At 36.6% G+C, this 27,280-nt stretch overlaps 1 protein-coding gene across 1 annotated transcript; it reads left to right on the top strand.

Moving 5' to 3' along the window:
* Window positions 1-425: 425 nt before the first annotated feature.
* On the top strand, window positions 426-19,477 carry LOC149569264 (SUN domain-containing protein 5-like). Its single transcript, XM_089822005.1, has 5 exons — window positions 426-630; window positions 1,058-1,371; window positions 1,586-3,243; window positions 3,411-3,496; window positions 19,206-19,477. The coding sequence occupies exons 2-5, from the start codon at window positions 1,209-1,211 to the stop codon at window positions 19,432-19,434; spliced, it is 2,136 nt and encodes a 711-aa protein (XP_089678131.1). The 5' UTR covers window positions 426-630; window positions 1,058-1,208; the 3' UTR covers window positions 19,435-19,477.
* The last annotated feature ends 7,803 nt before the right edge of the window (window positions 19,478-27,280 follow it).

Here is a 27,280-nt window from a genome sequence, read left to right as displayed (position 1 = left end):
TTTTAATTAACCCAAAATTCGCAATATTTTACTCAAATGAATGTATCCATCTAGTTGGATCCCTTACCGACGTTGGAAACTTACAGTCGAATAAAAACAGACCGTTACCTTCAAATACGACACGCAAAAAGAAAAGTAATAATAATGACAAGGCGCGTACACGTAGCCTGTCCCACCACACGGCTCTTCCATGCCGTCTGAGCTGGCAGTCAGTCATTGTTCAAAATAATTTTATTCTCGCAAGTTCGTCTGACAGAAAATATCGGCAACGTATGGAAAAATTACAAATAAAAACAAAATAATATCGGTGACGTGTCCCTACGCATGGCGTGTCGGTACATCCAGGCTGGCAGCCACTCATTGGAAAATTATTTATTTCTGTGGGAGTGTTTGCTTAAAAAGCGGAAGCAGTGGCGAGAGAGTTTGCTTAAATTAATTCCATCGAAAGTAAATAAAATTGAAAAAAATTCTCAATTTTAAATTTTTTAGAAGCAGACTAAATGGCACCCGATTCGCCTCGGAAGGTCAGCGTTCGGGCGCTTCGATCTTCAAAATACTTTGAAGATCTCCAGGGTTTGATGATCTCGACGCTACCGTTCTATGAGGCGGCAGACTGGCTTCATCTCGAGGGTAATTTTTGATCCATTTGGCTGAATAATTGTGCACATTTTGTGTTTTTGAAATTCACTGTCTGCGTTCTGTGGATAACTGGATGAGATCCTTTGATTGGGGGTTCAGGAGCTTTTGACAAATTTCGAGCTGTTTTGATCCGCTTTTGACCCTCAATTTAACCCCGTCTGTTCTGCTTCAAACTGCTCTTTTGTATTTTTGTAAAGAAATCGAAACAAACCCGTGTTAAAAGCAGGATTTTAGCTATTTGTCTTGTTTGATTCATTGTAACGGTAACCTTTTTAAAATGGGTTTGACTTTTGGAGAATTTATTGAGTTTTTTTTTGATGCGGGGCTCCTTGTTTGCCGAGCATTGATGCACAGTAGTGGTGGTTTCGGTGTTGGTTTCTTGATAGAGGGTAATTTGTCTTGTTCTTTTTCAATGCAGCACCAATCTATAATTTGGTCTCTTGAAATATGGATCATCTGTCATTTGGTTTCCACAAAGACGACTTGAAGCTCTGTTCGGGATGATTGTTTTCAGACTCTTTTAAAGATTAACCCAAAGGAATTTTTGGTAGAGGGATGCTTGATTAGCGATGCAGAAGTCACGGCGAGCTCAATTGAAAAGAGAGCAAAATTTACATGATTCTTGTAAGATCAGGAAGCGTTTTTTTGAGCTTTCCTTTACTCTGATTTTAGTTGCATGTGGATTTCTTTGTCTGCCCAATTCTATATTCGGCAGCAGCGATGGCTTTAAAGGTGAAGTTTGTTCTTTCTTTGGTCTTTTATTTTCTGACGTAATTTTTTAACAGAGTAAAAAGCTTGCGATTTTGATATTTTCGTTATGGCTTCAGATAAGATGGTAGTAATGCTTTTGTGCAGTTTATATATGATTAGATTTTCAGATTCTGGCAGGCGGATGTTTACCTCGATGTTGTTTCTTTACATTTTACTTTTTGCTTGTTTGTTGCAGATCTCAACGAAAATGTCGAGCAGCCAGAGGCTTTGAAGGTTTCACTGAAGGATGATGGAAATGAACTGCTTGCAGTTCAGAATGAAGAGAGCAATGAAAAAGAAGGGCAGAATTGTATGGTTTCTTCTTCTGTTGATGTGGAAAATACCATGCATGTACGTACCGTGTTGAATTCATATGGTACCAAGGAAATCGTTTCAGCTGTAAACGACCAGGAAATAGATCAAAAAGCCAATGTAGAATCTCCTGACGGTGATGAAATATCCAACCCTGAAGAAGAGAAGCCTAAAAGTCCCCTTGAATTTGTGTTCGACGAAGAAGTCTCACCTATGCCTCAGTTATTACATGAATCCAGTAGATCCGGGAATTGTTTAGATAGTTATCCCACTTTGGAAGTTTCAGCACAAGCTGACTATCTGGAGTCTCAAACAGGGTTGCCTGAAGGTAAAGAAACATGGCAGGAATCTTGCAGCTTCACTGAAGGTCAAGAATCATGCACAGACGCAAGTGGTTTGCTTGAAGGAAGTCAGACAGAAGCGCAACCAGAAACACAGAGGTTGCCTAAAGATAAAGAAACCCAACCGGAAACTCAGAGGCTGTCTGAAGACAAAGAACCCCAGCCAGAACCTCTTAGGTTCTCTCGTGTTAATCCTGTGGGTTTAGATGAATTCAAGAGAAAATCAAACAATGATAAGGATCAGACTACAATCAATCGACTTGGAGTTATTACACATAGACTTGAGACTGGAGGAGGTGAATACAATTATGCAGCTGCTTCCAAGGGTGCAAAGGTTCTATCATACAATAAAGAAGCAAAAGGTGTTCAAAACATTCTTGGCAGGGATGAGGATAAGTACCTAAGGAATCCTTGTAGCGCAGAAGAAAAATTTGTTGTCATTGAACTTTCTGAGGAAACATTGGTTAAAACCATAGCTATTGCAGATTTTGAGCATTATTCATCAAAATTAAAAGACTTTGAGCTGCTTAGTAGTTTAGTCTATCCTACTGACCATTGGGTCCTGCTTGGGACATTTAAAGCTGATAATGTTAAACATGCTCAGAGGTTCACTCTTAAAGAGCCCAAATGGGCACGTTATTTAAAATTGAGGTTCCTTAGTCATCATGGCAATGAGTTTTTTTGTACTTTGAGCAAGTTTGAAGTTTATGGAGTTGATGCAATTGAGCGCATGCTTGAGGATTTGATTTCAGTTGGAGAGCCTACTTTGAGAACTGGTGAATTGTTGTCTGATTCTCCAGCAACAGCAGCACCTCCTCCTCTAGAGGATCAGATTGCTGACACCACAGATGAGCTTGAACCTCCCAGGAATATAGCGGATAAGGAAACAGAGTTCAAGGAAAAAAGTGATAATCAACAATTAAAAGACGATTCAATGAAATTCAATCATGCTGAACCCAAAATAGAAATTATCCAGCAGCAAAGTGGAAGGATGGGCGGAGACACTGTTCTGAAGATTTTAATGCAGAAAGTTCGATCACTAGAACTGAATCTCTCTGTTTTAGAGAAGTACTTGGAAGAGTTAAATTCACGATATGGTGATTTCTTCTCTGATCTTGACAAGGAATTAGATGAGAACACACAGCTACTACAGAAGATCAGGACAGAATTAAAAGACCTACAGAACTATAAGAGCATGATGGTACATAACTTGTGCCTTTTCATTTTCAAACAAATTCACTGTGGTTATGCTCTTCAATTACAAATTTTTGTGCTTTCTTCATTTCATTTTTATAGAAGTAAAAAGACGGAGTGGTTACATTTCTGCTAGTTGAATTACCATGTTCTTGTCCATCTAATGTTTGGCAGGAGGAAGAGATGCAGCGGTACCAATCTTGGAGATATACTATTTCAAGGGAACTAAATGAATTGGCAGATGCAAACAAATTCCTCAGGTTTGTGGACTTGTATTGAACCTTTAATATCCTTATTCCTTTTCTATTATCTTTCGTTCATGTTAGACAAATGCTATGGAAGTTGCTGTGCCTGAGATTTATTTTCATGGATGAAAATGGCATGTGGTAGAATCCTCCAAACTAAAACCAACTAAATATTGTTTGGTTCTAATCTTCTATTCCGGTCTTTGTAGCATTTTAGAACTGTTATAGGCAAAGGCTGCTATGCAAACATATGTTTTTCTGTTCTCTCTTAGTGGCTAGCTTATTTTCAGAGTGGACGAAAGCTCTAATTTGACTAATTGCTTCAAAAGTTAAAAAAACAAAGAAGACAGTTTAGAGGGAGCTGATGGCAAGTAATGATTGTGTAGGACCTTAGGTTCATTTTGGAAGCAACCTAACCTGAGATATTTATTAGACTTGAAGGGAAAGTAGAAATATACTGTGTTTCATAGCATCAAGGATCAGGTACAGGTTAGCATGTTTATGGTTGTCTCAAGATTCTAGATTCTAGAAATTCTTAGATGAGCATTATTCCTTGCTTGCTTGGTCATATTGATGTTGTCATGACTCGCTATGATCAAATTTGAAGATTCTATTGAAAGTCTTGAAAGAATGTGGGCATCATTTCCTTGTCAAGTCTAAATATATACAAGTAACAAAGACTGATTAGTGTGCTTCAAACATCAACCTAAAGTCGGAGCATGTTGGTACATAGGTACTAAGCAGGGGAGTGAATCACTAGTAACAGATTATCCACAAATTCAAACTACCGATGTGACTGCTGAAATAAAATAGAAGTAAATAACAGCAATCAATCACACATGCAACATGCATAACACACTTACTTTTGTACATTGAAGCCCTCAGCTAGAGGGAAAACCACGGTGGAGATGACACCAACAAGGCCTTCATTTTAGTAAAAAGGTTTACTCTGTTAGGAGCTACAAATACCCTTTCTAAGGTTTCACACTTTTAGGAGTGATTTTTACGCTGCTAGGACTACAACAAAGATCTGCTAAGATCTACCTCACTAGAGGATTTAGAACTCCTCCTAAGAGTCCACCCTGTTAAAGAATTTACACAAAGAGACTGGGTCAGGTCCACCCAGTTAAGGGATGTCCCTTGCTGCAGCTGTTAGGAAACAACAAGTTGAATGATCTGTAAGTAGCATTGCTTGCCTGTCAGATCCACTTTGTTCTATCCTCAATGTAGCTTCTCATTGATCAATCTCTGCTTCACACCTTGATCGCAACCTTTGTAAATCACTACTCTCAACTCTTTTCTCTTCAAACAACAACATACAAATTCTCAGTCTTTATGCCACTTAATCTTCGCTGTCTATTCAAATTACAAACTTGCCGTGCTTGTACCACATTAAATTCAAATATCCCTATGTACCTAACATGTTTTCATTCACTGCCTTGATTAACTTGTGTTATGACCCTTTCCACATTCTTTTGGAATCCCCTCTTCATACTTTGATCTCACAACTGTCAACTCATCATTTCTCCAACTGATTAAGACATGTCAACATACCTTCTATTCCAACCATATCAATTATAGTGATCACCAATCAATGATCTATCATTGGTAGCTTAAGAACATAATTTTATACTCTGCAATCATCTTCTGACATGTAACACGTAGCTCACCTGTCATCATTGTGCATTGCAATCGCACACATGACATATACACACCTTATTGAAGATATTTCTATGTCTGCTATACTTGATTTTGAACTGCATCTTGATCATCACCGAAATATCTAGCTTTCTGATGCTCCTCCTGCATACCGGTTATGGCACTTGGTAATCTTCTTGCTCACCAATCACTTGCCTTGCCTTACTGATCAATCCTTCTTTATGCAAAACACTGTTGTCATCAATGACAACCAAATACTCTACTACTTCTGGCTGCACCTCTATTCACCTGTCAATGCCAACATAGCCAATTAGCATGGATTTCATAATGTGCTTGCTTGTGGTGGTAGATAAACTTTATTACCTGTTTGGCATACTGAAAAAAGCATGCTCATTTAATGGCCATGGTTTTCAGCATTAGGACCCTACAATTTGTTCAGCTGCATATGCTACCCAGATACACGCTGTGTGGAATTCCTAGAGAAAACTGTTATTGATTGAGACCAAAAATAAAATATTAACTTCTAGATAGAGCTATCTAGACTTTGAGCTGTATATGCAACCCAGATACAGGTTGGATGGGATTCCTAGAGAAAGTTGTTATTGATTGAGACCAAAAGTAAAAATAACAACTTATACGTAAAACTAAAATAACAACTTATACGTAAAACTAACTAGACTTTTCAGTAAGCTCAAGCAAATGGGAAGGTAGAATTCATATGATACAGGATGAAGCCCTATCCAAAGAAACACCATAGTGATAACGTTTTTGAAGTGGATGACTACATCTTGTTGATATTACTGCCCAATGAGTGGAAGTCCCTTTAAACTCTTAAGTACAGCAATGGAGAAACTTGGGAGTAGATATTGTAGGCTTTTAAATGTTCTAACAAGTGGCACAAGGGGCATATATTACTCAAATGTAACCCAAGTCATTAGTATATGATTGCTTTGAATTAATTGTAAGTTAATTTCTTGCCTTATATAGTTGACAGACTTGTTCTTTTCATCCCAGATTACATTTTTGGAATTAACGAGAACATTCAATAATTTGATGATCAAGATATACTTTATTTGAATCAAACCAGCTTCCATGGGAAAATGCATTGTGTGATGGCCTTAAAATGTTTAAAATCTCAACACCAAAAGAGTCAATGAGGAAGATTATGAATCATTTTAGTGATTGATATTTATTTTTAATTGATGTATCTAGTGCCCATGGCAGTCAGTTATACTTTAGTCTTTTTCTTAGCGAATTTTTATGTATCTATTCATTCCACACGCAATTGACAAAATAACTACTGCTCAAAATTTGTTTGAGGGAGGCATGTTTTTAGGCATTTTGACTACAAGAAGGTATGCTCATACAGAGATACGTATAGGTCTAGATTTCTGTGAGCATTCTGGATGCAATTGTAGCATCTATGGATTGAGATTACATTTGCATTTTCAGCCCAGAAAGTTTAATCTCCTGCATATTTGAGATTTAGCGTGGATCAATAGTCAATTGTAGTGATGGTCTTTCTCCTTTCCAACATTCCTTTACCCACTTTTACGGTTTGTGGACCTTTGAATTTGTATACTTCACTGTTAGCTTGCTTTCACGCCCTTGTGACTCTTTATTGATTAGATAAAATATGTGTGGCAACAAACACTCCCTTCCAACAACATGGCTTTAGTCTCTATCTATGTGCTTAATCTTTATATTAAGATGTAAGAACTCACGTATATGTACTTGATTGATCATGGAGGATGAGCAGTGAGAAATTGCAAATTGCTCAGTTGACACAAGGAGTTTTGGGACCTTTAGATACCTAACTTTGAGGTCAAGTGGTTTCCCATGATTTTTGATCTCCTTCATTGGTCATGTTTTTTAAACCTCTATTGTACAAGTACTCAAAGACATCGTCAGCTAACTGATTGAAACACTTCCTATCTGAAAAATATGTCTGAATTTTATAATAAGACATTAATTGCTTTCTATGCATGATTTAGACATGCATCGAGATAATAGTAAATCCAGCTAAAACAAGGAAGCAAGCACGTGTTTTAGTACAACCATATATTTTGTAGCCTAAATGGCTGTATGGCATCAAGGCTACTCTTCTAATGCTTGTACTTAAACTGATGAAAAGATAAGAGTCGTAAAGAGGTAAAAACATGATTAATACTGATTTTGTTAATACTGAACACTACACAGTAGACAAAAGAAGCCTAAAAAACATGCTCAATAGAAGTAGTTCATATACAATCTACAAGGGAAAAACTGAATAATAAAAAGACAAGGCAATATGCAGTATTTTCACCTGGGAAACAATCTTTGGGTCATAAATCCAGCAAGGTAAAAATTCACTAAGTGCAAAAACTCAACTGTGCTGCAATACATTAATAAGTCTCTCTTACTCCACCCTTAAGCATGTGTAGATACAGATAGGTGCATGACAAGCAGTTTAACATAATGTATGAAACATGTAAAAGAAAAACATGAGTTTTTTAATGTATGGGTGAAAATAAAAATAACCCAAAATAACACTCATTATTTTAATTTTTTATCAAAGGTCAATCCCATCCAGAGCATTAAGCATGGAAAGTATGGTATTAGGCACTTATCCAACATGGACAAGGGGTTTTGTGGAAGTTGTGTCTGGCCATATAACTTTCTTGATAATTGCGTGTACTGTATACCATGTAGATAATGCTGGAAATGATAGCATTTGAGTGGTTTCTGCTTTTGTGCTTGAAATTGGATTTGGAGAATAGTTCGTTTGGAAATAAATGTAAAAGTTAGAGATGACCATCATTGAGGATTTGGAGTATAATATGCACTTCATAATCATCAGTAGAAGTAGAATATTTGCAGTACATCCTTATGTTCTCAATCATCTAATATAACTGCAGATAATGGTTGATCAAATTCATCTTATGCTTGAAGGACTTCATGCTCTCTTCTGATATTGACAAATTTCATAGGATGACTAAAAGACATTGTCAGATTTTTAGTCTAGGCTATATAAGGGTAGATTCTTCAATACAAATCATAAATTCATACAGCAGTAAAGAATTGGAAGAATACAAGAAAACAAAAGAAACTGGGTTGTGCCATACGATGATGCCCATGTCCTACAGCTGATGGCTGTCCGTTGCCGTATACCAGGATTTGTAGGATATGCACTTCATGATCATTAGTAGAACTAGACTATTTGCATTCATTGCTGGGTCCTTATGATGTCTATCATTCATCAAACTTGCAGATTATGATAGATCTTGCAGGGGAGAAGGAATTCATCTTATGCAGGAAGGATCTAACATCCTTTTTTGACACGTCCAAGTTTCACTGGATGTAAAAAGATTTCTCAAATTTCAATCAAGGCTATATAGGGGTTGATTATAAAAGTTATCTTGAACCATTGTAGATTTGGAGGAATAGAAGGAAATAGAAGAGATTGGGTGGGTTTATATAATTGGAAGGTGACATGCAGTTTGACCAAGTTATGATTGCCACATAATGTCGTATATGAGGTCTTCTAATGGTTCCTTCAGTTGAGTAAATTTTAGCACTGGTTAACCAAATGGTATATCACAATGATGTAAAACAAATTCAGGGGCTTGAATATTTGTAACTCAAGAAAATTCTCATAGATCAGGGTTGACAATGTTGCAGAAACCAAACAAAATCGATATATTTTAGACAGTAGGATCTGAAGAGGAAACACATTTTACTTTTAGGGTTTCTTGTAATGCTCACTAAGCACATAGATGATGTAGGAACATCTGATACATAGTCTATCCCACACAACAAAAAAAGTTGCATTCTTTCTTTTTCCAAAATTTTGTTATGGTCAATTTTTGTATCTTCAGGCATGTTTTCAAGGCTCTCTCCACACATCTCCAAGTCTTTAAAAATTCAATGCAGAAGTTTTTGGGTTGACGTCACTTTCATCTCAATATTGTTGTGTTGATTAGTGGCCACAAATTTCAATGTTAAAATTAAAATTTGGAAAGGGGGAAATGTTAATGCCTAGATTGGTGAGTGGAGCATTTAATGCTGCACAATGTCCAAATTTTGATTTTCAAATGCCCATTTTTGGGAGATGCTGTCGCAGGTGCCAAGCATAGGAATGAATTGGAATACTGGAAGAAGTAAATGCTTGTGAGATACAATTTGAGAAATGGGGTGTTTTTAAATGCCCAAGAATGAAAAAAAATGAAAAATCAGAAATGAAAGAAAATCAGAAATCAGAAATTTGGAAAGGGGGAAATGTTAATGCCTAGATTGGTGAGTGGAGCATTTAATGCTGCACCATTTCCAAACTTTGATTTTCAAATAACCATTTTTGGGAGATGTCGTCCCAGGTGCCAAGCATAGGAATGAATTGGAATAGTGGAAGAAGTAAATGCTTATGAGTTACAATTTGAGAAATAGGGTGTTTTCAAATGCCCAAGAATGAAAAAGAATGAAACAAAATCAGAAATCAAAGAGAAGAGATTCAATCATTGGGGAAGTGACATAGTGATTTGCAAAGGAACAATATAATTTGCTAAGGCATGAACGAGGAGAAGGGTATGGCTCCTTGCTGGAGAACATTAGAGAAAAAACTGTTTGTAAATGGGCATGAGGAGTGCATTTGGAATGTACTGTTGCACATTTCTTCACTAATTTTATGTAGCTTGAATGTTTGTAGTTAGAAATTGATGTTGTGGAAGCTAGTTTGAAGTTTGGTATTGCCTGTGGCTTGTTCCAGGTTGGAGAATTTGAGAAAATGTTGTCTTTGAGTAAAGTGAAACAAATTTACCCAGGAGCGTGTTGCTTATTTTATGTTTTTTTTTTTTGAAATAAAGGAGGGGTGAAAATTTATTCAAGCTGAAAGAGAAACAAGAACAAACAAAGAAAGGGCATTAGACAACCCTGTCAAGATCAACCAAGTGATCAAGTTGATGGGACAAGCCCATCGAAAGTTGAGTCTTATCAACAATGATCCAATTACACATATGGTCAAAAGCCCACTTCGCCAAACAATCAACAACACTATTCCATTCTTTGGGAATATGAGTGAAAGTAACAGACTCCAAAGAAGTACACAAATTATGAATTTGGTCCGCAATCAAAGCTATCTTCCAACTAACAACTTCAGAATGTTGTTGATTCAATAGACGTATCACCGCTTGTGAGTGAGATTCATAGATAAGCCTTCTCCAACCAAGGTCACAAGCATTTTTCACAGCATACAAAATAGCTATGGCCTCCATTAGGTTGTTAGTGTGATGACTTTTATAAATAGAAAACACAAACTAGACATCCCCCTTACTATCTCTACCACACCACCAATGCTAGCAGGGCCTAGATTTCCTTTGGAAGATCCATCCGTGTTGATTTTAAGAATACCTTGCGGAGGGGCACTCCACTTCCCCACCCTATTTATCTTTCGCAACGGATGTCTACACATCTTTCTTAGCAGTTTTCCATGTGAGGGGGAATATTTAGACGATTATTGAAAATATCCTCCCCTAGTTCCATAGCCTCAGAATTGTCACATTTTGCAGAAACAGTTTCCCCCGAAGAATGGAGAATTTTCCACCATAAGTGAGAAACCTCTAAAAACTCATCCTTAAAGATATGACGGTTCCTTTCCAACCAGATATACCAAATAATAAAGGAGGGTCCAAGAGTCCAGACAACTTGAAGAAATGAAGTCTTGACAAGAGCCTTACCCCAGTGAGCAAAGAATTTTGCCAGTGAGGAAACATGCCAACAGGATTGGTTCCACACATTCCACCAAGAGTGCCAAATATGTCTAGTGAAAGAGCATTGGAAAAAGAGATGAGGGATATTTTCTTCACTAGTCCAGCATAGAACACACATTGAGGGTCTTTGGAAGCCACGCTTGCATAAATTATCCCATGTAAGACATTGGCTATGGACCACCAACCACATTAAAAAATTACATTTGGGCCAAGAAAACTTGTACCAGACTTGCTTCCACCAAGGCATTTGAATGCCCTCCAATGTCTGTCGAAGAAGCTCAAGATATCCTGTAGACACTAAAAATTTTCCAGACAAATCTTCGCTGTCCTAAGCAATAACATCATTACCAACCAAAGTAGTATACTTAGAGACTCAAAATCTGAAAGAACTCCTTCCTATCCTCCCCAGATACTCCTGGAGGCCATTCAGAAGGGTGTTTCCAACAAAAGGAAGGAGCCAAACCTCTAACACACCCTATCTTATAAAAATCAACTATGTCCCAACTAGCAGCACTAAAAGTTTAATAGAGGGCATGTAACTGAGGATGAGTGTTAAGAATAGGAGGGTGCCCATCCCAGGAGTCAAGCCAAAATAAAGCTTGTGATCCCGAATGACAAATCCAAAAGAGATCATCTTTAACCAACTGAGCTTCACACTTTAGCGTATTCCAAATCATGGATCCCCTCCCTTCCATAGGAAAGCGGTGAACTTCAACCACATCTATACTTGGAAAATACTTACGGGTGAGCCCAAAGTCGATGTTGGTTAGTACACCAACGCCAATAAAGTTTTGTAGTGAGAACCTGTCCATTTAAAATAGCTGATCATAAGCCAAGACCATCCTCCTTCTGAGCTCTACACACTGTTTCCCATTTAACCAGACTCCATTTAGAAGTTGAAAGGTTCCCACTCCAAAGGAAATGATGAGATAGAGCATCAAATTTCTGAAGAAAATACATCGGAGCAGCCTGAACAAAACACTTGCAAATAGGAAGGGCTTGAATAATCGATTTTAATAGAGTTAGGTGAGCAACAGTTGATAGCCATCGATGAGTCTAATGATTAACCTTTTGCCGTAGTTTATCAAGCAAAACTTGCTAGGCGGATCTAGGATGTCTACCAACAGTAAGAGGAATACCCAAATAAACAAAGGGAAGAGACCCAATTTGAAACCTCAAAATAGCAGTAATACACCTCTAAATAGCCTGGGGAGTGTTGAAGAAAAAAATGGAGGATTTGTTCTCATTAACTTTTTGTCCCGAAGCTACAAGATACACATCTAAAGCATGCCTAAAAGAAGTAGCTTCCTGAAGACGAGCTTATCCCATAAATGAAGTATCATCCTTAAACTGAAGATGCGAAATAGGAGGCAAGCCAGCACCCCATTTCCACCCATGAGTCAAACCTTGGTGAGCACGAAGCTTAAGAAAGCGGCCCAAACCCTTAGCTAGAATGATAAAGAGATAAGGTGAAATAGGATCCCCTTGGCGAAGTCCTCTAGAGGCACCAAAGGGCTCTGAAGGAACACCATTCACTAGAACAGAAAAAGAAGTTGAAATAACACAACTCATAATCTAGTTCACCCATTGTTGGCAGAAACCAAAGGCCAAGGGGATCTTTTGGAGAAAACTCCATTTGACTCTATCATAAGCCTTAGACATATCCAACTTAATGAACATAGCTCGCTCTTTTGATGTATGCATAGAATGTGTCATAAGCCTTAGACATATCCAACTTAATGAACATAGCTCACTCTTTTGATGTATGCATAGAATGAATAACTTCAGAAGCAATTATAATTCCATCAAGAATTTGCTTACTAGCCACAAAACCGCCCTGTTCCTCTGAAATCACAACTGGAAGGCATATCTTGAGTATATCAGCAATCAATTTGGTGATAATTTTGTACACAACATTACAAAGAGCAATGAGACGAAAGGAGTCAAGATTGTTAGCACCTTCTTTCTTAGGATAAGAGTCAGTAAAGTACAGTTCAATGCACGAAGCATTTGTTTATTCTGAAGGGATTCCTTAACCACCTCCAAGATATCCATATTAATAATTCCCTGAAATTCCTAAAAGAATTCCACAGGGAAGCCATCTGGGCCTAGAGCTTTACCTTTATTCATCCCAAACACAACCTCTTCAAGTTCAGATATCAAAATTAGACAAAGAAGAGAATCGTTAATAGCATTGGTGATAAGAGAAGGAATGCATGAAAGAATTAAGTTCTCCTCCTCAGCTGTAGGCTGAGAATCCTTAGTAAAAAGGTTAGAATAAAATTGAAGGGCTTCCTTGGTCATAGCAAATTGAGAAGAAATTTGAAGTCCTTCAGTAGTAACAAGAGAAGAAATATACCCTTTATTACGATGAGCTTGAACAGAATGATAAAAAAAGCAGTATTTGTATCCCCTTCCTGCAGCCAATCAATGTGAGCCTTTTGTTTCCAGTAAATCTCTTCCCGAAGTTCCCATTCTTCTACATCCTGCATAGCCTGGGATTCTGCCCTGCCAAGAGCCTTTGTAAGCCCAGAGTCCCTGGTTTGGCGAGTAATCACTGCAAGATGATCTAGAGCATTCCTATTTCTAGACTGAAGGTTCCCGAAGCAAGAAGTATTCCATCTCTTAAGATGATATTTGACATATTTAAGTTTCTTCTTAAAGACAAACATAGCCATGCCATAAGTTGGGCCACCCTCTCTCTACCACTTAGCCACCACATCATAAAGGGACGAGTCTCGGAGCCACATAAGCTGGAATCTAAAAGAAGGGTTCTTAGGGAGTGCAATAGGAGAAGAAGAGAACTTAATCAGCCAATGATCAGAACCTCTCCAATCAAGAATTTCTGAACTCGTAATTAGGCCACCGCCAACCCAATAACATGAAAAAGAAACCTATTCAAACATTTTGAGATAGCTTCCAGAACACTTCGTCTATTGTTCAAAGTGAAAACCCCATTTGAAGGCTCAACATCAATAGCAGAGAAAACATCCACCTAGGCTTGAAAAAGATCAAAAGCAGGACCAAGCCTAGTCCAACCTCCTCTTTTCTCCTCAAGACTTAAAATAGAATTAAAATCACCTCCTAAAATCCAAGGAAAATAAGGAGCATAAGAACGCATATACAATAATGTGATCCCAGAGATGAATCTTGCCACGAATGTCAATAGGGGCATAAACATTTGTCACAAGAATAGTCTCACTAGAGTCCAAGGCAGTAGCCACCATAGAGATTGAGTAATGACTAGAAATCCACCAAAGGGGAGAAATCTTTTGAGGGTACTAGAATAGAGCCAAACCTCTAGAATTCCCTTGTGAACCAATACTTCGACAGTGGCCAGCATAACAAATGTGTGGAGCATTTTGATGCATAACCTCAACAGAAACCTTAGTCTCTTGAACACAAAAGAAATTCGGAGAATGAATTGCAATCAAATCATGAATAGCTTTTTGACAACAGGTGCTATTCAAACCCCTCACATTCCAAGAGAGAATGATCAATGAGGGTTTTGAGAAAAGTGAGCATCAATAGGTTTAACAAACCCAGCTTCCACCAATAGATCTCCAATCATTTTATCTTTTCAAGGTCTATCTTCCGTCCTTTTGAGGAGCTATTAGCAAGACCTTTCTCAAGGGGTCATTGTTGCACTCCCAATCTATGAGATGAACCCTTATTTTGAGATGAAACTAAAACTTCTCTAGCTAAATCTGCGAAAACAATGTCATCCTCAATGGAATTATTTTAAGTCACTTGAGCCACTTGTTGTCCCTGAATAGCTTGAACTGGTTCTAGTTCAAGAGCTGGTACAACCTCCATACTGACCCCAACACTATTAGAAGTGACCACATGCGGGACCCCTTCTTCCAAAGCTAAATTCTCCAACACCTCAAACCTGTTAAAGCTTCCATCTGTTTGTCTATCCTTGAATGGCCTCTTCTGACCTTGTCCTTTAGCCTTAGTTTTAACAGGTACAAATCCTTGTCCTTTCTGTGAGGTTCAACCATCATGGGAGCTTTCCCATTGTCCTCTTTACCTAGAGGAGGAGGTGCTGAAGAGGGGGAATGAGCTTCCTTACGAACTCTAGGGCAATGTCGTAGGAGATGGCCATACTCATGACAAAACCGACATCGAAAAGGTAGAGATTCATAATCTAACTGCTGAATCCATGATGAAGATCCCAAACAAATTTCCATCGAATCCGGTAGGGGATTATTTAGATCTATCTCAACACAAATCCGGGCAAAAGAAATCACCTTTTTATCAAGGGGTTGTGTAGCAACTGCCTCAAGCTTTCCCAAGAGACTAGCAATTTTATGTAAAATGTCTTCTCACCAAAACTCCACCGGGAGGCTAGGTAGACGAACCCAAACAAGAACTCGAGAAGGCATCTCTTTAACTGAATTAAAACCTGCATGCCATGGTTTAATAAATAATCCAACCTGATTATAAAAATACGGGCCACCTTCAAGAACTCTATTGCGATCTGCCATATTTGAGAAAATAACCATAAAATAGCTATTTGCTGCAAGCATAATGTCCATATCTCCTTCAATCTGCCAGGAATGCTGGATCCAAGCCTAGAGAGTGGACAAAGGAATGCGAATATCAAGAAACTTACAGATTAGAGCATGTCTACTCGAATACAAGACATCTTCTTCCATCGAATCAGGAGAAATGACCAAAACTGTGCAATCCTGGGTTCTAGGAAGACACCCATTAACCTTCTTCATATTAGGCCTAGCACTCGTATAAAATGTATCTGCTTGCTGTGCATGCATGCTTGAAGAGGACCCATTATGAGCCTTGTCAATGCGAGAAAGATCCACAACTGATGCCATAGAAATCTTTGTCATGCAAAGATGGAAGCCAGGAAAACAAACAAAAACCAAAACAGCTGCCAGCAAACTGAAAAAGTCCCCTGCAGATGCCAAATAGAAACAAAACCATTGCAATAAACAAAAAACTACTTTGCTGCTAAAATGCTTCCACAAAACCCTCGCATGCAAACCTACAACCAAGCTAGGGCACCTCCATCTCACTATCCTCGACAAGTTGATTGAGACATCAAATCTTCATTGCTTATTTTATGTTTGAAATGTTTTTTGTGTTAGAAATTGTTTTGCAGAGTTGCTTTGTAGTTTGGAAGTTGTTTTCTAGATGCAACAATTAACCCCTATCAAGGGTACTTAATTGTTGATCTCCATCAAATGATATTAGAGTGGCTTTGATGGTAAATTGTGTATAAGGAGAAGAGTTTTAGATTTGAGAGTTTTCTTCTATGTACCACGGAGTTTCAGGGATGGGGGCAATTCAGGGGACATGGATGTGCTTCCAGTATGGGTAGAATTTAGAGCCAATTTTTAGGGGTGGGTAGGGGATGACTATTAAAATATTAGGAGAGTTTTTATATAGAGAGAGAAATTTCAAATATACATATCATAACATTGATAAAACATTCGCCATAGACATTTTAGAAGCTTAATACATAGCATTAGACTTGAATTGAGATTTCACATGTGATTCGATAAGCAAACTAACAAAATTCAAATGCTTTCATTGTCAATGTATTGGATACATATAGAAAAAATGCCGAAAGGCTCCAAATTTCAACCATAAAATGACAATATAAAAATGCAAATACTATAGCCGAAATACTAAATAGGAAACATAGAAGTCTGTAATAATATATAACTGTCCATAATCAGTAGACGGTAGGTCTAAGAGTTTAAATCAAGTAGATTTGATGCCCTAACCTTCCCTTTCAATTGTTGTAGAGAGGAGAATGCAAAAGTAATTGTTAATTTTTTGAATATTGTCAGAGCTGATTTTAGTTTGAGTGAAATGTTAAATGAATGTTAAGAAAAAAGGTGGAAGAGTGCATCAGTATCAAGCAACAGGTTGACTTGAAGCAAGACATTATTAATTTTGTTGAAATTCAGGGAAAAGAGAGTACTGGAGTAACGGGCAACGAAGAAGAAACAGATACCAATGACTGCTTGAATTCAAAAGTGCTGATTTATACATATGGGTTGAAGATAATGAGATGGAGTTAGAATAAGCATATTTGGGGGAGTTAGATTGAATTTCATAAAAGGTAAGAGAGGAAGGATGAAAGAGGGGAGGGACATGGAGATGTAAAGTGACGAACTAAATTCAATAAGATAATGAGGTGGTGGCAATAAGCATATTTGCGGGAGTTGGATTGAATTTCATAAGAGGAAGAAAGAGAGAGGATGAAAGAGCAAAACGAAGGTGTATAATAAAGTGAAGAAAAAAATATAATAAGAAAAGGAAGAATGGTGGATCCAAACTAAGCACGTGGTTTTAAAATGGTCACAAGCTCCAGTTGTGAAACATTTCTAATTACTTAGGGAGTTTGATGTAGGAGCATCTCGTGCACAAGCAATCCTGCATAACCAAAAATAGCTTTGTCTCTTTTATTAAATTCTGTTATGGATTTTTTTTGGATCTTCAGGAATGTTTACAATGCTCTCTCTACACATTTCCATGTTACTAAAATTTCAATGGTAAACTTCTGTGGAAAGATGTCAACTTTATCTCATTATTCATGTGTTTTGTGGCCCCACATTTGAATTAAAAATTTTAATTTGGATGGGCAAAAGTACAACACCCAAGCTGATGACTTTAGTATTTTTTATTTTCCAATGCCCATGTTCGAGAGATTCTCCATCCTAGGTGCCAGGAATAGGCAAGAACTGGAATAGCAGCTGGAGTGAATGCTCAGGAGTTACAATTCCAGAAAGGAAAGTTTTAAAGAGGAGGTTTGCTCAGGAGTTCCAAATGCCCAAGAAAGAAAGAAAAAAGACGATTAGAAATGAAAGAGACAAGATTCAAGGCAAAGGAACAATGTAGATTGCAAAGACAAATGAAGAGTAGAACGTTATGGCTCCTAGTTCGAGAACATAGGAGAAAATAGTGTGTAAAAGGGAATGAGGAGTGGATAGGGAATGTATTGTTGCAGATTTCTTCACTAATTTTCTGTAGTTTTCTATGTTTGTAGATAAATTGATGTTGCGGAAGCTAGTTTGAAGTTTGGGCTGTAGCTTGTTGAAGGTTGAATAATTTGAACAGATAGTGTATTTGAATAAAGTGAAACAAATTTGTCTGCGAGAGTATTTGTTTTATTTTTGAAATGCTTCTGTGTTTGAAATTGTCTGCAAAGTTGTTTTGTTTGCTGGAAGTTGCTTCTCAGCTGTAACAATTGACACCCATTAAGGGTACTTGAAATGTTGATTTGTATCAATAGGTTAAGAAGTGCTAGGGTCCTCAAATTTTGTGATCTGCAGCAATTGACACCCATTAAGTGTACTGGTACCTGGATTGTTGATCTGCATCAATAGGTTAAAAGGTGTGTTAGGGTACTCAAATAGTTGATATGCATCAAATTGACATCCTCTTTCTTTCTGTTTGTGTTCTGATTAAATGGGAAAATTCGAAGTAAAATGTTATTTTAAATGCTGTATTTCTTGAAGTTAGCATGAGACCTTCTTAACTACAACTTCAGTCTAATGTAGTTTCTTCTCTAAAAGCTACCAATAATTAGAAAGAAAAAAACCTTTCACGTTTTCATCAGATTAAGAACAGAATGATTCTTAGTTTTCCAGGTGTTATCTTCTTTGAAAATGTATGAAATTATTCCAGGCCACTGCCTGGTTGAATAATGTTGAATGCTTGTATTGAGCCCCTGAACATATGGTTTGTCCCTGATTTTGTTGATGGACTTCTAGAAATATGAAGCTTGGTTCTAGTTTATTTATCTATGTAATCTCGTATATTATTTCTTTCTGATTGCAATTCGTATCTTGGGGGCTTTCATATATATCGTATTCCTCTGGCCTCTAATAGTGGGAGCCCATATTTTTTTAAGGCATATATTTAAATTATTTCATTGGTTCTCTTTGCTTGCTTTATCGGAACTGCCCCTCGTAGGATACCTCCAGAGCATAGGCTAGTTTTGTTGGTTTCTGTTGCAGAAAAAATTAATGTTCAGTGAATAAACTTATGTTTTCAGGCTTATCATTTAGATATTTTTGACGACTTTTAAAGAGAACCTTTTCCTGCATTTTCCCTTGGGATTGTCTTGGGGTTCAATTTCATTATAAGAAGAGTACGCACAACAGACGTACATGGACGGTAGATGACTTCAAATATAATTTTAATTGTTTGTGGTGCTTACCTAATGCTTTTAACATTTTCACTTTGTCATGCATACCCGCTTATCCTTTTGTCTGGATATCTCATTCAGAAAGACTTAAATTTTCAGTGTTTCCAAGTCTAATGTGTATAATGTAATCTGTATGCAGGTCGGAGATTCAAAATAGCAATCTGCGTTTTGAGCACGCGGTAAATAAGGAGCTTGTAGTGTTAACTGCGAGTTTAATTTTTGGATGCACAGCAATTTTGAAATTTGTTTTAGATCTGATTTTTATAATATTTAAGCTATGTAAAGCTGAAAGAGCTTGTAAACCAAGTTCAGCGTGGACATTTTTACTGTTGAGCAGCAGCATAATTGCTTTTATTCTCTCCTCGTAAAAAATAAATTAACTTATTCAATGAAATTATTATTTTTTATTCATTCTACGAAGGAAAACTACATGGGGGTTGGCTTCCTTTCTCACTTCCGTATGACTCACCTGGCCGTGTAGCTTAAATGCTGGATCAGAGAACGCGAAGGAATAATGAAATCCACTTCATGAGTAACACGAATGATAAGAACTATTTCATTCGGGGAAGAAAGTTTATAATGTTGAGTACGGCGAAGCCCTTACGGGTAACTTCCACGACATAAAAATTAACAATAATCATCCAAAAATATATATATAGTAGAATTTGCACTTACGAGAGGTTCATGGATAAGAAATTATAGTTAGTTTCAAACAAGTATAGATATCTTAAACACATCTATCTAAAGAAATGGTGATAGATATTTACTAAGAAATAATTATAATTTAATTTACTACATTAAAATTATTTAGATCTTTTTTATTTCTATTTATCTAATTTTTAACTAACTTAATTTTTTAATTTTAATTTCTTAAAAAATGATGATTTATATCTTCAAATATTATTATCTAAACGAATATTTTATGTGGTATTTATTAAATTGTTTTTAAAAAGTATATTCTATTTATAATAAGATTTAAACTTTTGACATGTAGATGGTTGTCAAATTTCACTTGGAAGAATAAAAGTTAACATTAACATGTCCACACCATCCCACTCTCCCATTTTACCATTGTAGAATGCCTATTGGCATTAACTAGCTATAATTTCTTATCGACATTAATAAATTTCTTGGGTTATCGTATAATAATTCAAAAAATATATAGTAGAATTTGCACTTACGAGAGGTTCATGGGATAAGAAATTATAGCTAGTTTCAAATGTCAAAAATAAAAAGTACAAAATAATTTGTGGGTTATCGTACGCATATCGCATTAAAAAGGCAGAAGTCTGAAAAGTTTTTTTACACGATGAATAAGAACAAAAGAAAAAGAAAATAGATCTAATCTGAAGTATAACACAACGAAGAAAACATAAATAAAACATAAAACATAGCAATGATTTTTTTCACTAGAAGAGTAGATTAGAGTAATAATAATAATAAAAGCTTGACATCCTCACATTTCATAGGTTACTAAAACTAGGAACAAAAGGTAGAATGCATTTAAAACATAGATATAGAAATAAAACAAATGTATGAATTTTTAAAGTTGTTTTATTAAATTATACTAAAAATAAAACACAAATAGAAATAGAACAACAGACAACTTTGTAGAGATTTGTTAATTATTGTTAGTTTGAGAAAAACTTGTTTTGTGATTTATTTGGTAGTATTAGAATGTAAAAACAAATTGTCTTACAAAAGTATAAGGACAAACCTACAATTAATAGTTTATAGTTTTGTTAAATAATGATTCTTAAAAAAATATTATTTGAAGCCTAATTTTCTTTATTTTTACTATCTTAATTCTAATTCTAATTTTAACTATCACTTGAATAAAAAAAACACTTATTTTAACTCTAATCATATATGTAATTCTCACCTTACCCTAATCTTAATATCTATAATTCCAACCTCAACTCAAATATCAACCCCAATTTTAACTTTAAACCTAACACTAAGTCTAATAGTAATCATAACCTTAATCTTTAGCCTAAATATGACCTTAACCCTAATTGCATCCCTAACACTAAACTTGGACCTAATTCTAACGATATCCCTCAATCCTAGTCTTATTTCTAATCCTAATTATAAACCTAAGTATTTTTAATTATAATTGTAAGCCTAATTATATTTATAATTGTAAGCCTAAGTATATTTCTATTCCTAATCCTAACCTTAACCCCAACAATAATTGACCCTTAACCCCAATTGTACCTCTTAACCTTAGCCCAAAACTATCCTAGTAGTGATCATAGACCTAAAGGCACTCATGACCGTAAACCTTAACTGTGATTTCAATCTTAGTATAAAATTTTATTATTTATCACTGGGGCTTTACTTAGTGAACTTGGATCATATAATGTGTGTTCGTGGAAGACTCCCACTATCCACACACATGATTTCTTCTATACTCCCTTTAACCTCCACCCCTCTCTCATATAAGCAATAATTTAATTCTTATGTATATTATTGTTACAAAATATTTTATGATGTGCATATTTTATATTATAATATTATATTTATACTAAAAAGTGTTTCATGTGGGAACATAAGTTTACGATGTAAAACTTGGATTATAATGCCATACTAAATTTGAGTACACAATAATAAACAACTAGCATATACCTTATAATGTATTTAACGAACATAATTGTGCAATGCAACTTGCATCCCCATCCCAATATCCATTAGATTAACACACACACGAACACAAAAGCACACACACACACACACACACACACACACACACACACACACACACACCTTGACATGCACGTCCATACCCACAAACACAATCACACTTTCTCACATGCACACACAAGTAATAGCCACACAGTATTGAGAGGGGTGGGGGAAGGGGGAGAGGGTGTGTGGTTCCAACCAGCTGTGACCAAATATAATTAAAATCAAACTTATAAATCTAATTTTCAACAATCAAAACAATGATGCAAAACAACAAGAAAATATACACCATAATACAATGCTTTGTTGAGTAGGAAAACCCTTAATTAGAGGGAAAACCCTGATGGGGATGACACCCACAAGATAATGTACTAATATATGAGTTCATGTGAAAGGAAATGACCTTGTTATGTGTCACATACAGTGCATTTGGTACAATAGTCCATGTTAGAGGATAGATCTATGTTAGGAGACCTTTCAACAAACCTTGTTAAAGGATGATAGGAATACATTAGACCCACTGCCTAAATGCTCCAATAAATGTGAAAGATGAAACTTTGAGGATAACATATCCAATAATATGCACTGATTGGTATGCAACTTACTTGTTGCGATAGTTCCTTTGAAGTCCACTTCAATCAACCATCATCATTTCTCCTTTGCTCTAATCATGTAACATAAAATCTTACATTGTATGTATCAAGACATACCACATACACATACTTAACCAAGGAAAACATGTTTCTATTATACCCCTTGTAATTAATTAATTAGATTGGCTTGTTAGAGTTTCCCCAATGTACAATTAATTACATAGCTCCATTCCTTCATAACCATTATTACAACCATTACAATAAGGTTTCCACATGTTATAACAAAGACATTATATTCTTCAATAATGAATTACATGCTTCCCCAATGCAGTTTGATGCTAGTAAAATATATTGCATGCTGAACGCTAACAACCTTCCCAAAATAATCCAAATGCTTCCCAATCATGAATATACATGCAAGAACAAGTCTTTTATCACCTTCTAAGACTGCCACAATTAAATCCTTGTTTGCCAATAAGATATATAACCAAAACACCAACAACTATCTAATGTCATTGTTTCATGTACATTGGTCTGCTACTAGTCTTTACCAAAAAATCTATAATTTAACCAAAAAATCACATAAATAATAGCAAACATAGATATGATATCTATTCTCATTCGGCTACACACATGTAAGCTCACATACATAATACTGTCACCAACTAACCTCACTAAATTGATAATCAACCTGTGATATACATAATCTATGACTATCACAAACATACACATATATGTTGTCATCAATGACAAAACTACTCATTAATACAACATCTCAAGTGCAAAAAATGGGCTCAATTCCTAATCTTCCCATTTTGCATTGATGGCCACATATGGTGAAAAACTATCAATCCAAAAATAGTTAATATAATACATTTTTTTGAATAACCTCAACATATAAAATCTTCATTTGTGCATATACCTTCATTAATCATCTTTAGTACTTCCCTGCATATATCTTCTCCCCTTTTCGTTCCTTTTCGGTTTTTTACTAATCTTCTCCCTTTTGGCTCCTTTTCAATTTTTCACCAGTCTTCTCCCTCTTTGACATTAATGGAAAAGACCCTCCAATATGCCAAACATCAACATATCTAACATATCTTCTCCCATTCTAAAGTTTTCTCCCCTTTGATGACAATCTTTATCAAAGTACCTGCATTGGATCAAGTCAATTTGCAACCAAAGAAATGTCAAGTGCCAACAAAAATTGTAGAGCTCTAAGATTAGCCCTACATAATGTGACCACTCCCCCCAAGAAGCAACACCAATCATCACATCCAAATGAATAAATAAGCTTTGGAAACACTAGAGTAATACAAATCTGCATCAATTACTCTGCACGAGGTGGGGTCATTACCCAAGTATACATCTAAGGCACTCAAAACTATCTTTAGCCATTAGTTTAGTGAATATATCTTCTGCCTACTCTTTTGTGCTTAGATATTCCAATATGATTTCCTTCTTAGTGACTTTCTCATTTATAAAATAAAATTTAATTGCAATATGCTTATTCTTATATCGTAAAATTCTAGACATGTTAATTGTACCTATATTATCACAATGTGTGATAATAGGTTCAAAAAATATAATACCAACATCCTTTAGCATCTACGTCGTTCAAATTATCTAATTAGAATTCATTTCTACTATAGACTATGATCATGCAATCATATTTCTTTCTCAACCAAGATACTAACCTCCCTCTAAGGAAAAATACTCCCCATTGGTGCTTTTCCCGTCATCTACATTTCCTGCCCAATCAACATCAATTTAGACATACAATGTGTTGTGGTTTCAAAATGCACGCCCCATTTCTCCTAGAAATGGGGACCCCCTAGTAAATTTTTGTCCCCTAAACCCCTAGTCTGAGGCTTGGGTCATTTTGGGACTCCCTCAATTGTCTAGGTCTAGTCTCTATTCCTAACTAAGAAGTTCAGAGCCCTAGTATCAAGAATTTTGAGAGTTAAAGGGTATTTTAGTGCAAAAGGGTGCAGTAGCGCACCTAGCATACATGTGCACACATTCTGGGTGTGAGATGTGCACATGCGTAGGTCCACACATCTAAAGGGTGCACACTTACCCAGGCCTATATAAGCTTGGGTACCCCCTCCCCTCTCCTTGTTATTCTCGACACTGCTTCCAAGACTGCACCTTTGCACATCCATAGATGCGCCTTAAAGCTACAAGACAATCAATGTAAGAGACACCAAAGGTGCGCATGTGCGCACCTTTGTTCACACAAAAACCTAAACTTAAGACTTAAAGAACAAAACCTAAAAGAACATCTACATCCAAGGTGCACATGTGCGCACCTTTCAAATCCTAAAACTAAGGCAGCAACACTTAAGGAAAGGTGCGCATGTGTGCACCTCCCCAAGGTGCGCACATGTACACCTTTTTTAAAACCTTAAGGCGCAACATTTTTTGCACATAGGAGGTAAGAGAAACTCTAAATACCTCCATGCACTTGCTAATGCATGTGCACAGTTGCGTACACGCACATGTGCATACCTCACCAAGGTGCACAGGTGCACAATTGCACATAAAATGACCATTTAGAGGTCTTTAAGCACACCTATTGCACCTGTCAAGGTGCGCAAGGTGCTTTATTTTGCATTCTAGTGCTCTTTGGAGGGATTTAAGTTGGTTTTTCATTGTTTTTGGTGTTCTGGGTTAGGTTTTCTGACAATTAGGGTTTGCTTTGAGTTAGGTTTTTAGCTCTTGGGGCTAATTTTTTCATTTTTCTGCAAATAAAATGGCATCCTCATCATCCTCGCTTGCAAAAAAGATGGCTCCCAAACCAGTAGTATTCAAATACCAAGGTGCACCAAAGAGATCACACTTTCAGGACAAACATGTAGAAATTTGAGACACCTAGTTGGGACATATCGATTGGAATGCATTCCTCACAATTTGCAACAAGCCTAAAGAAAGACTTACAACGGTATTAGCTATGATCAGGTTAGGGCTAGTGAATACATCATCACATCCAACTTCTGTACAATCCTCTAAGTTAATAATGACCTTGGCAGAACATTATGTGCCTGAAGAAAAAGGTTGTCAAGTCTGTGACAAGGGAGATAAAGTAACTTGGTAGCACATTATGTGCTTGAAGAAAAAGATTGTCAAGTCTGTGATAGGGGAGATAGTACTAGACCTTAAACTGAGGAACATTGAGAAGGTGTTTCATGTCCCAAGGGCTGATCAATATGTAAAAATGTCCTATGACTGAGCATAAAAATGGTATAGGGAGAACAAAAAGGAAGCCAAAGAAATAATTCAATCTTCCTTCCTAATATACATAACTCTAATAGGATGTAGAATGGGGAAGGTAGATATGACACAAGGGTACATGAGGGATGGTATTGGCTACACAATTTTACTTTTAAGTAGAGCCATGGGACTCCTTGCAGCGGGACACATTAACATTTGGATGGTGCAATTCATAGAGACCATCAGGATGGAAAAAGGCCAATGGATTGGGCTACTATCCTTAGTGAGAATTTACATGAGTAGTTGGTAGGAGTCAAGACCAACCCCAAGTTTTATATGACATCATATTTGGTGTACTTATTGGCAACAAGGACAATTAACCACCCAAGACTTTACAAAAGGGGAAGCATGCAAGATGCAATTACTTGGCCCTATGTGATGTATCCTTAGCTAGTGAAGAAGAAGCTCTTTGACCAGAGCAAGGAATATAGGATAGGGAATGATGGTTTCATATTTGCAATCATATGATTTATATAATGAGATAATTTTGAAAGAATGTCAGTAGAGGCAACATTAAGGATCACATTAATTGGTGCCTACTATATTCAATTCAAAAAATTCACATACCTAAGGGTAGTAGGCACAATGGTGAACCCAAAGGAGCTCCTAAGGTATCATTTGACAGGCTCATTTTGTTGGAGATCGCCAGACAACTCATGTTTGCATCTGATAGAGTGAGGAAACAACACAAGAAGACATGGGTGTGGCCAGTCACCATAGGTGCCTTCGAGGTCAAGTAGAAGCAAGATATAATGAACTTTGATTCATAATGGGATCAATATCCCTTGGAAGAGTAAAACTCCCCTCCCCATACTTAGATAATATTGGAAGGGTGTAGTATCTGGTAGGAAAGCAATTTGTACATGAGGATGCACTAGAGGATCACTAGGTGAATGCAAGAGACGACTACGATATATGAATTAGAGACTATTGCAGGGTGACTCTATATTTAGTAGAAAAGGTGCTTAAAATGAAAATTCCCCTCAAGGTTGCTGACAAAGACATAGAAGATATTTTAGATCCACTGTATAATAAGGACAAGATATATGATAGGCCTATAATGAATGTAAAAATTGATAGAGATGAGAATGCATATATCAATAATAGAGCTTGACATATTGTCTAGTTAACAAGGGAATGGATCAAGAAACCATTCAAACTTGATCCAGTTCCACAGGCTATTCCTCTACAAACCACAACACCTAGCTAGAAGATATCTTAGATCCACTATATAATAGGGACAAGATATATGATAGGCCTATACTGAATGCAAAAATTGATAGAGATGAGAATGCAAATATCAACAACAGAGCCTGACATATTGTCTAGTTAACAAGGGAATGGATCAAGAAACCATTCAAAGTTGATCCAGTTCCACAGGCTATTCCTCTACAAGCCACAACACACCTAGCTAAGGGTAAAGGTGCAAAATTCACAATATCAACCTTCCCTTCTCAATCCCCAATAAGGTCAAAAACACTGCATCAACATGAGAGGGAGGTTGAGTACTTTAGGGAAGATAAAGGGAAGAATAAGAGGAAAAGAGTGGCAAAGGGTAGCACGAATAATAAAATCAGGCCCAAGCATCTCAACAACCACAATACGGTCCTAAACAAGAAGAATCTCAAGATTAATAGGTAGCCTAAGTCCAGGAGATAGAGCA

The sequence above is a fragment of the Cupressus sempervirens genome, chromosome 3 (genome assembly GCF_028749045.1).
Source record: "Cupressus sempervirens isolate cs-2001-9-10 chromosome 3, ASM2874904v1, whole genome shotgun sequence".
NCBI classification, from domain to species: domain Eukaryota; kingdom Viridiplantae; phylum Streptophyta; class Pinopsida; order Cupressales; family Cupressaceae; genus Cupressus; species Cupressus sempervirens.
This window is presented reverse-complemented; position numbering and strand designations above follow the sequence as displayed.